The sequence below is a fragment of the Sinocyclocheilus rhinocerous genome, unplaced genomic scaffold, assembly GCF_001515625.1.
Source record: "Sinocyclocheilus rhinocerous isolate Xijiao unplaced genomic scaffold, SAMN03320098_v1.1 scaffold898, whole genome shotgun sequence".
NCBI classification, from domain to species: Eukaryota; Metazoa; Chordata; class Actinopteri; order Cypriniformes; family Cyprinidae; genus Sinocyclocheilus; species Sinocyclocheilus rhinocerous.
The window spans coordinates 827,576-844,182 of NW_015652144.1; the positions used below are offsets into that span (position 1 = coordinate 827,576).

Sequence of the window (16,607 nt, forward strand, 5' to 3'; positions counted from 1 at the left end):
AATATAAAAACCATTACGCCTATGGAGAGTCCCTACAAGGATAGCTAACCAGACTGTGTGTGTGTGTGTGTGTGTGTGTAGTTAAACATTCTCCAATAATATTTGTTTTATTTACAAATTTATCTTAATTTTGAACTTAATCAGATGAGAAACTGCATACATTATGTGATTTCTTTTTTAAATCTCTCTCTGTCTTTATTTGTTATTAAAGCTGTTAATCTAAAATCATGAATAACAAGTCCTTATATTGTTCAAAGTTAACAAATGCAGTAAATAGCTAACATGATCACTACTGTACTGTATATACAGTACACACCAATTTATTTGTTCATCATTTGTAGCATCAATTATGAATGTGTAAAAGAAAGCAAATATACAATGCAAATCAATTTAACAGTAAATGTATATAACAACCTCTTGTAAGATTGCATCGCTTTTTACAGAGCTTTTTACATGCAATTTCAGTGATCAGTTTATTGTACAGACACTTTAACATTGCATTCATTTTTTTTTTTTTTTGATGAAAATCTTAACATGCAATGGTCCAACCTAGGGTTGTTGTTTTTTTTGTGTAGAGACCTAATACATAGATATTTCTTCACCATTGGAGTAAATAAGCCTGCTGTGTCGATTCTGGGGTTCTTTGTTGTTCTTACAGTAAGTCCATAACATTTTCTTCAAGTGGTTTCTGAATTTTATCCCCATAAAAACATAAAACACAGGATTCAGGCAGCAGTGTGAGAAAGCCACCATCCGAGAGACATACATCAAATAGTCTATAGATTCACTCAGCTTACAATCATTAAAAGGAGAGATTTTCCACGAAATCAGAGAGTCCAGAAATATGGCCACGTTGTACGGCCCCCATCCCAAGAAGAAAAACACCACAATGAAGAGGATGAGCTGCACCGTCTTTCTACGAGTGTGAGATGTTGGTCGAAGCAGCCGTCCCAAGATCACAGTGTAGCAAAAAGCAATGATCACAAAAGCAATAATGAAAAAGGAATTTTGCAAGTATGTACTTGCCAATTTCCAATTAATTTCACCAGCAAAATCACAGAGCAGAACTGCTTTGGCGCCGTTGTTTTGAGCATCCATGAATACATCAGTGGGGTTGTACACAGCTGAGTTGAACCTGGCTTGTGGGATAGCAGCACAAAGACTAATGATCCAGATGACAAGTGATGTCACATAGCAGTGCAGGCTCTTCCTAGACATGACCACTGACATGGGATGAACCACGGCCATGTAACGGTGGATGGTCAAAACCGTCAGGAAGATGATGCTGCTGTAATATCCCGTGTAGAACACAAAGTTAACTGCTTTGCAAGCAGGATCTCCAAGAGTCCAGCCATACATGTAGTAGTAGGCCCAGAAGGGCAGGCCAAAGGTGAAAATCAGATCAGAGAGAGCCAGATTTAACAGAAATGTGTTGGTGAGGGATTTCAGATTTTCATACTTCACAAGGACCCACACGACCAGAGTGTTTCCCACACAGCTGAACAGAACGATGATGATGAAAATGACTGGAGTGATGGCTGTCGCAAACTGGATGGCATTTTTCTTGATACAGATGTCATCACCAATGCTGCCATTGGTGAAATTGTAATCATAATAGTCTAAAGTGGAAGATATTTCATACCGATATTCAGTGATTGGTTGGACTTTCATCTTGATGCATAAATGTACACTGAAAACAAATTGGATACAATTTTTACTCAGAAAATTTCACATATGATTACAAAAAACAACAGTAAAACAAACAAAAACAGCAAACACACTGTATTAAATCTATCTATCATCTATCTATCTATCTATCTATCTGATCTTAATAACTTAAATATTAAACATTAACCAAAGAAATAATCAATGATTGCATTGATAATTATTGCACATATTTTTCATGTGCACTTCAGAAATATTGAGAGCATAACATTAATGGAAATATAACATTTCTTATACTATATTATACAAAAATATTTATCTCAGTGGAATTTATAATCTGTTTTCTGCCTGCTGAGTTATCACTTACCTTTATGAAATTCTCCAGAGAAAATGTTACTGTAATGGTTGATCGCAGACTGAGTGAGTGTTAAGTAAAAAAAAAAACTGTGAAACTTTCTAGTCTGGTTATTGTTCCTATTAGTATCAGTAGAGTACAACCCACCAAAAAACGATGCTCAGATCCCCCATCCTCAAAACCAAAAAACAAAAAAAACAAAAAAAACAGTAGGTCCATGTCCTATTTTCTGTTCCTTTATAGCCTACCATAAATTAATTTGCAAGATCCTGAGGCCTTGCCCTTAGTCAGAAAAGGACTTGAATCAAGAAAGTAATCAAATAAATCACACTGAGTTGACCTATATTTATATTTAATATGGATTAGGTTAAATGTATGATTAAAATAAAAAGTATAGGCCTATGCATCAGCCATGTTACTATCATCTCTTTTTAAAAAAGAACCTGCTTCATAAAATGACTCTAAGAAGCAATTGCTAAAACTAATTGTTGATGGTTATTGGTTTTGGTCGTTTTCTAGCTATACAGTAGCACGTTAAATCATAACATATATATGTTAACACCTGAAATGTGTGATGCACTCATTACTGATCATCACATGACACTACTTGTTTATTTACTGCGGTTTTTTGTTTCGCAACCAAACTTGATGAGCTCCGAAGAATCTGCTATTTCGTTTTCGCCTCTGATTGGATTAGCTTGCTGTCAGTCAATCTTAGTACCGCCCCCTGTAATGGCAGCAGGGTTGGATCTACTGTAAATAATCGATGAGATCAGCTTTCTGTATTAAGTATGTCTTTATTTACGTCTATATATCATTATTTACATATGTTTATCAAATATACATTTGTTTATACTGACGATAGGTTGACGGTTGTGGCAGAAATGTGATAAAACGCTAAACGCTAAAGTTGTAAAGTTCAGCAGGTGCGTCTCTCTACCTAGTCTCATTATAATATTTAAATATTACAAATGTCATTTATCATTCTAGTCTGTAATCATGGTGATCATAATATTGTTCAGGGAATTGTGAATTTTGGGCTGTGAATTTCCCTACGTTTAAAAACAAAAGTAAAACTCTCTAGTGCACCTGCAGTCACATCAAAATAATCACAACACAAGATTACTCTAGTACATTATTAGTTTTATTTTATGATACAAATACGTTTAGAATTAAATTGGTAAAAATATGGGATGTTTTTTTTTTTATCACATTGCTTCCTATACCATCATAAACTGTTTAATGTTTTACGGTTTACTGTTTTATTGTTGTCTTTATTCTTTTAGTGCAACCATGTTTTTTCCCTTTGCTTTTACAGGCATAATGTTGACTTTATGAATCATCCACACTAACATATTCAGCCTACCATGAGTACAGTGGGAGAAAATCAGCTGCAGAGAATAATCAGAGATCTGCATGGTAAAATCACACACTCAGTGTGATGTATTGCATGTGTGAACAGTCATGTGCAGTGTCATGTGTCATGAGTCTCTTGACACTGTGATTGCCCAATAACTTTTTTTTAGCTTATACTAGAGACACTGCAAAATCTCCCCACATATTCTGAATTCTCTGTTATCACAGCACATGAAATATAGTCATATCTAGGTATTCAGCAAGCATGTATCTCCATGTGTACTTTTAGTTGTGATCGTGATCTTTGAAATTTGATCCACTGGTGATGATTATTCAGTATTAATGTTTCTTATAATTGTGACATGCAGTTAATTACTCAAGGTCTCACAGTCATAGAAAACCTAGAAATATCTAGAAAAAAACTTAAACTTGTGATTTCCAGACCTTCATAAGTCATGGAGACCCTAAAATGTTTTGAAATTGGGAAACTTGTTGTACCCAACTCTAAAATGTTAATGCAGTTTCCTATAAAATAAAACCGTCAAGTCCTTTTTTAGGAGATTGTACAAATAACTAAATATGTTTGAATCTAGTCTATATTGCACTGCTCCAAACACCATTTAAACATCCTGCTGGAGCTCAGATTCAAATATATTTGTGCAGATGCAGTTTCTGAGCTGAGCAAAGAACATCGTGATACTGGCGAGCCCATCACTGATGACAGCTCCAGCCTTCACAAGTTTTGCTATAAACTGGAGTACCTACTGCAGGTACGGCACAGTCTTTAAAGTCATTTTACATTTAATGTTTGCGTTTTCTTTGTTCATCAGGAACTCTTTCTCAAAGTTATTTTATATCTAGGCCAGTGTGGGGACATAATTTCATTAGTTTTTTTTAAAATAATTGGTTAAATACATATTAATTTCATCTTAATTTTGATGTTTAATTTGACTTAAGTTTTATTTTAGTATTAGTTATATACTGTTATAGTATTCATTCATATTTTGAATGAACTTTTTTATATTTTGAGTTTTTAGTTTAATTTTAGTTTAAGTTTGAGTAATTTTGATACTTGCTTTTGTAATTTTTATTACATAGCTTTGATTCATTTTTATTTCAGTTTTAATTTTAGTAATTCTTCTACTTCAACTTGATTTAGTTAGTTGCCAAGGCAACATTTCTAGTTTTTTGTTTCTAATTTGTAAGTTTTTCATGTAATATTTTAATTTAAATTTTTTCCCAGATTTATTTCAATTACCAGTTATAATACAACTGCAATATACAGTATATCAATTCTGCAGATTTTTTGTCCCACAATCAGTGAAAAAAGTATGTGAAAAAAGTTTCTTGTGGAACTAGATATTAAAAAAAAAGTAGAATATCCTGTGAAATTCAGTTGTTACCACTTAACTAGTTTCTCATTATTTACCATAAAAATGATGGTGACCTGGATGACTGGGGATCTCCGCATTCATATTTAACCAGACATCATGTTTAGAGTGACTGTTTTGAGATTAACCTTTTGACCCTTGTGTCCAGTTTGACCAGAAAGAGAGGACCACATTTCTGGGAAGCAGGAAAGACTACTGGGACTATTTCTGTGACTGCTTGGCCAAGATTAAAGGAGCTAATGACGGCATTCGCTTTGTCAAATCAATCCCCGAGGTAATCCACTGCACGAGCCCAAAACTCTGCTATAAAACTCATCTCTTCAGCCAGTGCGTGTTTGGCTCCAGCCTACCTTCTCATTTCTCTTTTGCACTTTCATGTTGCTGGTTTTCTGACGTTTTTTTTTTTACATCCGTTTTTTATCTGCACCTCTCTGGAGGGTTTGAAGCAGGAAGCAGCGACACTCAGCCTCAGGTTGGTCATGTGTTATAGGCATTCGACTAGCAGTAGAGACTCATAACTGTACATTATACAGACAGGCATGTTACAGTATTCCTTTAACAAGGCAGGTGATGTTTAGTGCTAAGACGTGAATAACTATTACCATTTCTCATACTGTGGGAGACGAACCACTAAGCTAAAATATTAAACTTTTTTGAGCTTAAGTATTAAATAAACTATTAAGCTTAAGTATTAACCTTTAAGTATCAAATTTTTCCGTGCATCTTATCCTGCATCATTTGTGCTACTGTGACATAGTACTTCAAATTTTGTAGCTTGTTGAAGATAGATTTGTGCTTTTACTTTTTTAATTGACCATACTTGATTTTTCACATAGATTTACATTGAAGGAGGGACCTGAGAGAATATTATAGAGGAGAGCTGTTTTGACTCCTTTTTGGATCTTAGCCAGAAAGAAACCACCCGGAACACCCTAAAAACCACCTAGCAATCACCCACAACATGCAGATATTTTTCAGACTCTCCTATATAGAATAAAGGTGATCATTCTCTTTGTGTACTGTTCCTGACATAATCAAGACATTAACTTGTATTACTCGGATTATAATTTAATTATTATTAGGGCAATCTTTTTTTCTCATTTCAAGAACAACTTTCACTAATGCATACGAAAAAGTCTTCAGAATTAATTTGTTACCGAAACGCAGCTTTTTGTGAGTCTCAAATCCAGAACAAATCCAGAAATCCAGCGTCAGCTGTATAGTGTAACGTTTCCATCTGGTGTCCTTATGCTCTTTGGTCACCCACTGTAATCCTCCATCTGGTGTCCCACTGACAGACATTGTTTGTGTTTAGATTGGCATATTACCATACCATCTCATACAGTATTTTTCAGCATGCACTGTGTACTACACTAGGTACATTATTCAAATTTAGTGTATACACGGAATACAGAAATGTCATATTATTGCATTTGCCAAAATGTACAGCATAAAACTAGATCACACTGCACTGAATACTGTATCCCATGATGCAGTGCACTCAGCTTTACCTTCATAATCAGTGTGCCAACAGAACAGAATCCGAATCTTTTCTTGATTCATTATTTGATAATAAATCATTTGTAATAATAATTTGATAGCAGACTGCCAACAGTTTGATGGTTTTACACTTTTATACCCATCTCCTCCTTTTTATGCCTATTTATTTATTTGTCTTTCTGTCCATAGGGGGGTTAGCGGAGCTCGAGTAGAATAGTCTCTCTGAGCCCTCCATTGCAGACATCAAGCCAAATCTGTTTACCACTAATGCTAAGATTACGTGGGCACACAAACTCGTGAAACATGAACTATAATGTAGTGATTTATTTATGTTTAAGCAGATAGTCTGCTCACTGACCTTTGAGCTAAGTTATACTGTTTCCTTTGAAAACTCAAAATTGATTGTTTCTAGCTCTTTTGTGATGTTCATACGTGTTGTTATCGTTATGCAACATGTCATCTCATTCCATTATCATAAGAATCTTATGTGTTTTTCAGATTGTCATCAACAAAATGAGAAGCTGTAGTGTTGTGAACAGAAACTTGTGTAATTTATACAAAGTTAACCAGAACATATTTAATGCTCAGGTCTCATTTCAAAACATGCATATAATCCTTATTAAATACAAGGCCTTTTTGTTTACTTTGTGTGATTTAGCTGAAGACATCATTAGGGAAAGGACGGGCTTTCATTCGCTACTGTCTGGTGCACCAAAGGCTGGCAGACACTCTTCAGCAATGTCTTATGAACTACAAAACCACATGGTAATATATTCAACAAAAACATCTTAGTGGGAACTTGTACAGGATGACTGATGCATTGCTCCATATGCGTAGCTTTGCTAAAGTACAAAAATTATTTGTATTTTCAGTAAATGTCTAGTAAAATGTGTATGATTTGACATTATATGGTTTTTATTTTTATTTTTTTAAGTATTAAAGAATGAATATTTTAAATGCAAAAAATTATAATAATAAAAATGACAAAATCAAAGTTACTAAACTGTTGCCTAAAATTAAAATTAAAACAATAAAACTAAAAACGAATTACAAATATGAATAAAAACTATGAAAAACTATCTCCATTATACTAAAATAACACTGATGTGATGCACGTATGCCTCAGACTTACAATCAGACATGTAAACAACCATTTTGGTGGCAAGTGCAACCACATTTGGCTTTAAAGTGTGGTCAAAATGTCACACGAAAACAAAGCGTATGCATGAAAAGAGTTGCATGCACTGCTAGCCAACTTTAGAAGGTTTAGATTTCAGCAAATTAGTCTGCAATAAATTGCAATTAATTAATTTTAATATTAATTCATATTTATTTTGTTTTTGCACATGACACAACCATAGTCATTTGAATAGAGCATGTCAATGCATTAATGCAAATCTGCTCTTTATTTAACAGACCTGAAAGTGTTGATTCAGAGCAAACTCATCCACACATTAATTTCTCTTCCTCCCTCCGCTTTCACTTCTTTGAAACAAGAAACTTCTTGTCTCAAAGTAGCATGCATACATGTAATGTCAGCGATTTTTATTATAGTACTTACAACACAGTTATCCAAAGTCCAGTGTTTTTATGTTACAAAAGCAAAGCTAAAGCTAAATTTAAATTTAGAAATGCACAGGGTATAACATCTCTGAGAAACAACTCCAGTCTTGTTTATGAGTGGTGATGATTTTTGTTTGTCATTCACAGTGAGTGGTATTATGAACGCAGTCCCTTCCTGAAGTCCCATCTGAACATTGATCTCATCAACCACCTGTATGAACTCAATGAGGTCCAGTTTGATGTAGCATCCCGAGGTCACGACCTTGACTCTGACTGGCCCACTTTTGCTAGGTAATTCATGAGAATTCAACCCATGCATGTTACAATAGTAAAGTCCCTATTGCAACACATTTAGACTGTAAGACATTTAAGCAGTTGTATTTTGCAGATTGCCTGCGTTGTGAATGAACTAATGTTAGTAAACATGGTTTTTATGTGCATTTCATGCATACAGAAAGACTCTGGGATCAGCTATCTCACCCGCCCATGCGTGGGTTTTGTTATGTGCTTTTAAAATATTTATATTTAGTTTTAAATTATTTTTATTTCAGTTTCATTTCAATTTAGTTGCCAAAGCAACATTTCTAGTTCTCATTTAAGTTTGTTGACAATTTATTTGATTGGATTTGATTTCAATTACAGGAAAACATTTACATTTTTCTTACTTCTTTTTAGACAACTATAATGACACTGGTGCTGAGTCTTAATAAGTATATAGTTACATTGTAGGCATACATGACTACAATATGAGAAAGGGAAAGATTTTACAGTTGTGTCTGTCAGTAATTAAAGAAAAGAAAAGAATAGGCACTTATTGTAAAAAGTACCTTGGCTACTATGGTATAAACTCTGTACTTTTAAAAAGTGATTTTATTATGTAAATCACATTCCATAAACATGCCATTCTGAACTCTGTTTATTTTTAATAGATTTTTGCCTATTTTCCTTTGTTTGTACCACCAATCTAGTTTTCGATTTAATACCACAATACCAGTATTTTGGTATGTCAATATTGACAAATATACCAATGTGGGTGAATGCATTTTGTTTTCTTTTTTTTTGGTTTAGATTTGTTTACCTAATGCAATGCAGTCACATAGTCGTTGTCGATTAATTTCAATCTCTTTTCCCTCATGCAGCAAGCTCAAGAGTTTCTTCCAGGCCAAGATTTTGGCTCTAGTCTTCTAGGTGATCTCGGGGAATTAGGTGAGTTGTCCTGTAGTGCTTCTGAGGATCTGCGCATTGAGCTCGACCAGTCAGAGTTGAAACAACAAGAGCTCCAAGAGAAGATCAGGCAACTCACCAGTGAAGCAGCTGATCTGAAGGCCGTGGTCAAAGACCTACAGAAGCAACTCTTGGCTAAAGGTCCTAATCAAGAGAAAGAAGAAGATCAGGAGGTGGTGAAAGCTGTTAGAGAGTGCGCAGATCACCTCCATACCACCACACAGGGACTGGAGGCTCTACGGACATCAGAACGCAACCTAGAAGCCAAACTGAGCATTGCGGAGAACAGAAACATGGAGTTGCTAGCAAAACTCGACGGAGCTCTGAGCGAAAAAGGACAGCAGGCCACCAACTACTGCGACTCGGCCTGGAAGATCCAAGAGCTCCTGACCAAGCTAAAGGAGGCAGAGGAAGAGAGGATTGAGTGTAAACGAGAAAGTGAAGATCGGGCGAGACTAGCTGAGCAACTTGCCCAGGAGCTGAAGCTTCAGGAAGAGAAACTAAAAGAGATGGAAAACAAACTGGACACTTGTAGCGACAAAGAACGAACAACCGCAATGCAGCAGGCTGATGAGCTGCAGATGACCATCAACCGCCTTCAAGGAGCACTTTCTCTGAAGGAGCGGGAAATGGGGAACCTACGGACTCAGCTGCAGGACATGCAGAGAGCACTGGAGACCAAGGACGGTCAACTGGAGGAGCACAAGAAAAGGATAGAAGAGGAGCTACAACATAAAAGTGTGCTTGAAGAACAACTAAATGCAAAGGTGGAAACCACCCAGTCGCTGCTCTAGTGTCAACAGTCTGGTTAGCAGATACTCACAGGTTTGGTAACACATTAGAAACACCTTAGACTATAGAAACCTCATTAAAATGATCTCTTCTGTTCATATCCTCATTATCTCTGGTTCTGTACCTAATATGTAATCTACATAAATTCATTCCGTGTTTCTTTTTCTAGCTTTAAAAAGTAATGTTTCAGTTTTGAGTTACCCATAAAAAGTAACTAAAACTCCACTATAGAGGAGTGTTATTTCATTATTATTTATATACTATAATAGTAACTATATATTAATATTTTGAATAGGCTTATATGGAGTTGCTAGCAAAACTCGACGGAGCTCTGAGCGAAAAAGGACAGCAGGCCACCAACTACTGCGACTCGGCCTGGAAGATCCAAGAGCTCCTGACCAAGCTAAAGGAGGCAGAGGAAGAGAGGATTGAGTGTAAACGAGAAAGTGAAGATCGGGCGAGACTAGCTGAGCAACTTGCCCAGGAGCTGAAGCTTCAGGAAGAGAAACTAAAAGAGATGGAAAACAAACTGGACACTTGTAGCGACAAAGAACGAACAACCGCAATGCAGCAGGCTGATGAGCTGCAGATGACCATCAACCGCCTTCAAGGAGCACTTTCTCTGAAGGAGCGGGAAATGGGGAACCTACGGACTCAGCTGCAGGACATGCAGAGAGCACTGGAGACCAAGGACGGTCAACTGGAGGAGCACAAGAAAAGGATAGAAGAGGAGCTACAACATAAAAGTGTGCTTGAAGAACAACTAAATGCAAAGGTGACTGAGTTGTCCTCCGTTGCCCAAAAGATCCGGCAACTGGAGAATCTAAACCAGCGGTTGACTTCGGAGAGTCAGAGCTTCCAAATGCAAGCCAAGAAACTGGAAGAGTACAAGAACCAGTGCACAAGTTTAATGGAGATCAATGCCAAGCTGATCCAAACGGTGAAGAGAAATGAAGAGAGCAGCAAGGAGCTGGTGCAAGCCAACAACACTCTAAAGAGAGAACTGATTACCACACAGGCCTCTGAGAAGCAACTGAGAACCAGATTAGAGTCCGCTGGACTGACAGTGGAGAACCAAAATCTTGAGGAGTGCATACAGAACTGCCAGATGAACAGCGAGGAAACCAAAATCGAACAACTTGGAGAGAATAGTATATTAAGCCAGGAAGAACTAAATGAGAGAGCTACAGTCCCCCAGGGGAACAAGACGGCGACTTCTAGTCTCCTTCGGGAGGCTAATGAATCCTCAAGAACTGATCATGGAGAATCCACTTCTAGGTTGGCTCTGGCTGAGGCCCAACTTGAACTCAACATGAAGGAGGTTTCCAGACTCCAGGAAGAGGTCATGGAGCTCCGGGCGCTGCTATTGGTGAGCTCAGAGGAGAAAATAAAGATCCAGGCTCTGCAGGAAGTGACGGAAGCCTCCAGAGAAGATCTCCATGCTCAGGCGGAGCAACTAAAGTCCCAGGTGGAAGAGCTAAACCGTAGGCATTTGGAGGAACTGCTGCGTTGCCGAGAAAGAGAGGACTCTCTGGTAAAGGAGAGGGATATGGAGGCCCATGTGCGGGCAGAAATCCAAACGAACCTGACTGCCGTGAGGGAAGAGCTTCACGTGTTGAAGACGCAGAACAGCATGCTTGCGCTTGAGAACGGAGAGGCTCGTGAGGCCTTTCACAGGGCCAACACTGAGACAGCAGAGCTTGGGGTTCACGTTTGCATGCTGACAGGACAGAACGAGGAGTCTCAGTTGCGATGGGAAGAGCTTTCTACTAAACTGCAGGAGCTACAGATGGAGGCACAGGAAGAGGTGGAAACTCTAAGTGATTCAATGGAGGCCTTGAGAAAAGATAATGCAAGACTCCAAGAGCAGCTAAAGCAGACTGAAGGACTCCCAGAAGCCATGCAGAAGTTGCAGGAAAGACTTGAACAGGTGGAAGAAGAAGCCAAAAGTGTCCAAAAGATCCGACAAAGGGAAGTGGACAAACTGAGGTCCCAGTTGAGCAATGAAGCTGCGCACGATCAAAATCAAGTGCAGGTAATTGAAGTAAAAATTCTCATAGGTGTTGGTTTTGTTCTGTTTTGTTCAGGGTGTTTATGGATGTCTCTCTGAAGGGTCTAAATGAGGAACTGGATGCACTGAGGAAGAGGCTGGAGAATGAAGTCGAGAAAGTCTCAAGTCTTGAGTCCAAAGTTTTGGAGCTTGAGGTACTTGATCTTATTACCATAGATGGCTGTTGAGGCTAATTCACATTACTTGCCATTTCATTACCTAAGATGAATGATAAACACAAACCTGTGAATGAATCAAATCTATCCTATATTAATGCACTGAATAGTTTGCTATAATTTTGGAAACTGTTAAACAACCTAGTTTTAGGGGCCATTCATGTGGAACATGCTTTTTCGTTCCACTGCGCTGCTTTTTTTATAGTTTTTGTATGCAAATATGCTCTAGATGGATGTCTTTGAGACATTTGGACATGTTGCTCTGCTTTTTTAGCATCTCAAATCATAATGATATTGACATTTTTGTGTCAAGTATTAAGCATGTTAGACTCTAAAGTAAATGTTGAGTTGGCTAAAGATCCCCAACCCTAATTATTTAGATCAGTAGTCTTTGAAATGCACTTTTAAATGCAGGAAAATCAAAAAAAATTTGCATCCTTGTGTTTTTGTTTAAAAGTCTGCCAACAGTGATTACAGTCAGATGATCGAAAAGAAAAATGCCCTCTTCGGTGATTCTGAAACTATAATTAATCAGAAAGAGGAACAGATAAAAGGCCTTAGAGTGGACTTAACAAGGTGAGAGATTTCTCTACTGCTTTTGAGCTAGTCCATACATTAAAAATGTAAACAAAAAAATTTTACTAACATGTAGGAGGGTTTTCACTTTCTACTAGTTGTTTTGAATGTCTGCTGGCCTGATTCTTGTTTTTTTGTCAGAGCTGAGGAGGAACTGGCTCTTACTCAGCAGTCCTGTAATGAACTGGGTGTAAACTTAAGCAGAAGTGTGATGGAGAAGCAAGCCATTGAACTGAAGATGTCTGCTGAGATAGATGACCTTTATCGTACCAAAAAGAATCTGGAAGAGAGGCTTATTGAGCTCATAAGGTGACTTATATACAGTAGTTACCTACCATGGTTTTTCCACTTTTCTAACACATCAGAATATATGTTCCCTACAACCCAAAGAAATGCATTTGAAAATTCCTGTATCTGCTAAATTGTTGCAAGCTGTTCTTCATAGAACTCTGGCTCCCCCTGTAGGGACAAAGATGCTTTATGGCAGAAGTCTGATGCACTGGAGTTTGAACAGAAACGGAGGGCTGAGGAACAGACAGACAGAGACGTCACATACTGTCTGAGCTGCCGCAACCACTTCACCTGGATGCTGCGCAAACATAGCTGCAGGTCAGGGGTGAAACTTTAAGGGGAAATGGCATTTTTGGCAAATGACATTCTTCTTGCATTCAGTAGCTAGAGGCAATGGAATAAAATTGAGTATTTAGACCTTTGTTACCCTTCAAATTGCCAGTGACAGGTCATTTTGTCCAAGCTGTGTTTGACAAAGGTTGTGATGGTTTTATATATATATATATATTTAAATAATGTTAAATTTACAATTTAAGGTAAATGTACAAGGCCATGATAAGGGTGTCATCTGATTTTGTGGTGATAAATGTTACAGTTACTATTGTAAACATTTAATTTACTTGTCCCACCCCTGACTTGCTCTGATTGGTAAATCATCTGTCTGATTTGAGCAGCTTGTTTTTAACTACGAATCACAACCTTGTAACATAATATTGGCAGATATTTGTAATTTAATATTTTTTACAATTTACAATATTTTTATGGTCTATTTTAATTGTTGTTGTATGTAGGCATAAAAGCATAATAATTGTCATACTATTAAAGAATAAATATAGCTACACAACACTACACTATAGATTTTTTAAATTATTTTGAAAGATGTCTCTTATGCTCACTAAGGCTGCATTTATTTGGTCAAAAATACAGATAATATTGTATTATTGAGAAATATTATTACAATGTAAAATAACCATTTTCTATTTTAAAAATATTTACAGTATATTTTTTTTCTGTGATGCAAAGCTGAATTTTCCATCTTTAGTGTCACAAGATCCTTCAGAAATCATTCTAATATGCCAAATTGTGATTTGGTGCTCAAGAAACATTTCTTATTATTATCAATGTTGAAAACAGTTGTGCTGCTTAATATTTTTGTGGAAACTGTGATACATTTTCTTTTTCAGGATTCTTTGATGAACAAACAGTTGAAAAATAATAGCATTTATTTGAAATTTCAATCTTTTGTAAAATTCTAGATGCCTTTACTCCCCCTAGACTTTTAAACGGTAGTGTATATTTGTATTTTCTCTGTTTTTTTAAACAGGTTCTGTGGGCGCCCATTCTGTTACTACTGCCTTGTTAATGATGCAAGTGTCCACCAGGGCGGCAGCAGCATGCGCTGTTGTAAGGACTGCTTTAATCAGCGCAGTTCTGGACGTGGGGACCTGGGCAGTCCTTTACGTTCAGCCCACAGCCCAATATCAAGCCCCACGCGAACCAGCACACCTGGTGTCCCAGGTAAGACATATAACGTCTTTCGCGGCATCACAAACATGCTTTGCAACCATTAAGGGGTTTTATGTGATTTAATATGGACTGTGAATTGATTATAAATGCCTTAAATGTAAAATGAAAATGCATACTGGTTGAATATGATCTGATCTTTCTTCAGATAGTGGGTTGTAATTCTTTGTGTAATGTGAATGTTGTCCTCACAGGGGCACTGAAGTCCCCTCGGCCTGATGACACAGCATATGACATCATCACACAAGAGGAAGTGAACTGTGTCCATGACAGTGACTCTTTATACTACACCGCTGTGCTGCCCTCAGAGACACAACAGCTGTGAGACACACACACACACACACACACACCCCTGTCTTGTTAGCCCAGATTCTCTGCACGAAACACAATATGCTGAATTTGTGCTGAAGAAACAAGTAACATTTAATTTGCTCCTGCTGAGCTGAACTCAGTTTCATTATTGGATTTATTTTCATTCATCAGAGCAAATCTGACATGAACACATGGTGCCTGCCAGTGTATCTTAATGTACTGCTAAGGTAAACATAATATCGAAACTTGCTGGCTTTGTTTCAGTTTCATTTGCGTCACTTGCTATGATGTGCGCTCGTCTTTAGTCTGTGGTTAAATAAGTATACGACAGGAGATGACATGTAAGTGCATATATGTCTGCAGAAGCAGCAGTGACATCACCAGCACAGAAGATTCAGACGAGCTGATTGGCTCCGTTCAGGACGCTGAGATCTGCCTGTTAAAATCTGGAGAGATGACGTGAGTCAGACACACAACACTTATGATGGGTCCTGATTCCATTATGATTTTTGCACAATTATTATTATAGTTTATAATAATAATAATAATTATTATTATATAATAATAATAATAGATTTATTTTATTCAATACTTGATTTTATTTAATAATAATTTTGCAAAAATCATAAGAACATCAGGATCCATCAAGAATTTTTTCATATGAATTTTCAAAAGATATATGTTTATTATTATATTAAAACATTATATTAGGCATATCCAAACAAGCTACATGAAATATTTCAAACGACACTGCCAGTCAAAAGTTTGTCGGATTTTATGAAATTAAAATAGATTGATATTTTTATTCCGCAATAATGCATTAAATTGATCAAAAGTAAAGACATTCATATTGTTGTAAAATATTTCCTTTTCAAATAAATTGTGTTCGTTTGAACTATCTATTTCAAACGTTCTAAATTTCTATATTATAAAAGAATGCTGAAACTTTTTGTAACCCTGATAATAATCAGAAATGTTTCTTGAGCAGCAGATCAGCATATTAGAATGATTTCTGAAGGATCGAAATTGATGCTAATGATGCTGAAAATTCAGCTTTGATAACAGAAATAAATTACATTTTAAAATATATCACAATAGAAAACACTTACTTTAAAATTGTAATAATATTTCACAATTTTGCTGTATTTTTGATCAAATAAATGCACCCTTTTACTGTATAATCTGTCAAAGCGTTGATAAGAAGATGGTGATGATGTCCGGACAGCCTTAGTGTATTAATGAATGGATCCTCAAACCTGTTTTTTTTTCTTTTCTTTCAGGTTCTGATCCCTCTGACAAGATGTAACTCTCATAAAGAAACAATTCAGGGTCAACTGAAGGTCAGGAACTCTGGAGAATATACTCTTGTCTTCGACAACTCCTTCTCAAGGTTCGTACTGAGATCAGTTCATTCCTCCAGCAGACCTTCTGTCGTTCTCTCTTAAACTCTATTCATGTTTTGTTGGTCTTCCTGTTGGCAGGTTCCTCTCGAAGAAAGTCCAGTACAAACTGAGTATAGAGAAGCCAGAGGTCTGCAATGGAAGTGGTTGTTCTTCATAGGAAATCGAATCACGCACACTTGTGTCTGTACCAGGTCACGGGACGGCTTGTCCAGGAATATTATCAAGCCCAACTTCTAATGCTGCTTTCAATGATTTACATGGTGAATCTCACAAAACATGTCTAAATCTCACAGTCAAATGAAAGAAATGAGAAATTATACTTTATAATGAAATAAAATAAATTTTAAGACATTATCTTTTCCATGAATCCCTTATCCTATTTCATGCAAAAATCTAATTTTTGTTACTGAACTGTACTTGTTACTATAT

At 36.7% G+C, this 16,607-nt stretch overlaps 2 protein-coding genes and 1 long non-coding RNA gene across 3 annotated transcripts in view; 2 read left to right on the plus strand and 1 right to left on the minus strand.

Moving 5' to 3' along the window:
• Nucleotides 1–558: 558 nt before the first annotated feature.
• On the minus strand, nucleotides 559–2,102 carry xcr1b.1 (chemokine (C motif) receptor 1b, duplicate 1). Its single transcript, XM_016519252.1, has 2 exons — nucleotides 2,033–2,102; nucleotides 559–1,690 (listed from the first exon to the last, which is right to left on the minus strand). The coding sequence occupies exon 2, from the start codon at nucleotides 1,669–1,671 to the stop codon at nucleotides 580–582; it is 1,092 nt and encodes a 363-aa protein (XP_016374738.1). The 5' UTR covers nucleotides 1,672–1,690; nucleotides 2,033–2,102; the 3' UTR covers nucleotides 559–579.
• A 599-nt stretch (nucleotides 2,103–2,701) lies between these two features.
• Nucleotides 2,702–16,062, plus strand: LOC107713630 (FYVE and coiled-coil domain-containing protein 1-like). The gene is made up of 17 exons (XM_016519202.1): nucleotides 2,702–2,809; nucleotides 3,339–3,439; nucleotides 4,040–4,146; nucleotides 4,916–5,041; nucleotides 6,926–7,032; nucleotides 7,978–8,121; nucleotides 8,285–8,324; nucleotides 8,931–9,821; nucleotides 10,142–11,881; nucleotides 11,959–12,051; nucleotides 12,530–12,648; nucleotides 12,790–12,957; nucleotides 13,114–13,257; nucleotides 14,264–14,457; nucleotides 14,658–14,784; nucleotides 15,139–15,234; nucleotides 16,056–16,062. The coding sequence occupies exons 2-17, from the start codon at nucleotides 3,388–3,390 to the stop codon at nucleotides 16,060–16,062; spliced, it is 4,155 nt and encodes a 1,384-aa protein (XP_016374688.1). The 5' UTR covers nucleotides 2,702–2,809; nucleotides 3,339–3,387.
• LOC107713670 (uncharacterized) overlaps nucleotides 16,060–16,607 on the plus strand; it is a 4,566-nt gene continuing 4,018 nt past the window's right edge. Inside the window, exons 1-2 of the long non-coding RNA XR_001636916.1 lie at nucleotides 16,060–16,165; nucleotides 16,257–16,438. This is a non-coding gene — a long non-coding RNA (uncharacterized LOC107713670). The remainder of the gene's footprint in view (nucleotides 16,166–16,256; nucleotides 16,439–16,607) is intronic.

Coding starts and splice junctions, on each gene's coding strand:
- xcr1b.1 (XM_016519252.1), bottom strand. CDS start 1,671: ATGAAAGTCCAACCAATCACTGAATATCGGTATGAAATATCTTCCACT.
- LOC107713630 (XM_016519202.1), top strand. CDS start 3,388: ATGAGTACAGTGGGAGAAAATCAGCTGCAGAGAATAATCAGAGATCTG. Junction 11,882..11,958: donor ACGATCAAAATCAAGTGCAG/GTAATTGAAGTA, acceptor GTCTCTCTGAAG/GGTCTAAATGAGGAACTGGA. Junction 12,649..12,789: donor CTTAGAGTGGACTTAACAAG/GTGAGAGATTTC, acceptor TTTTTTTGTCAG/AGCTGAGGAGGAACTGGCTC.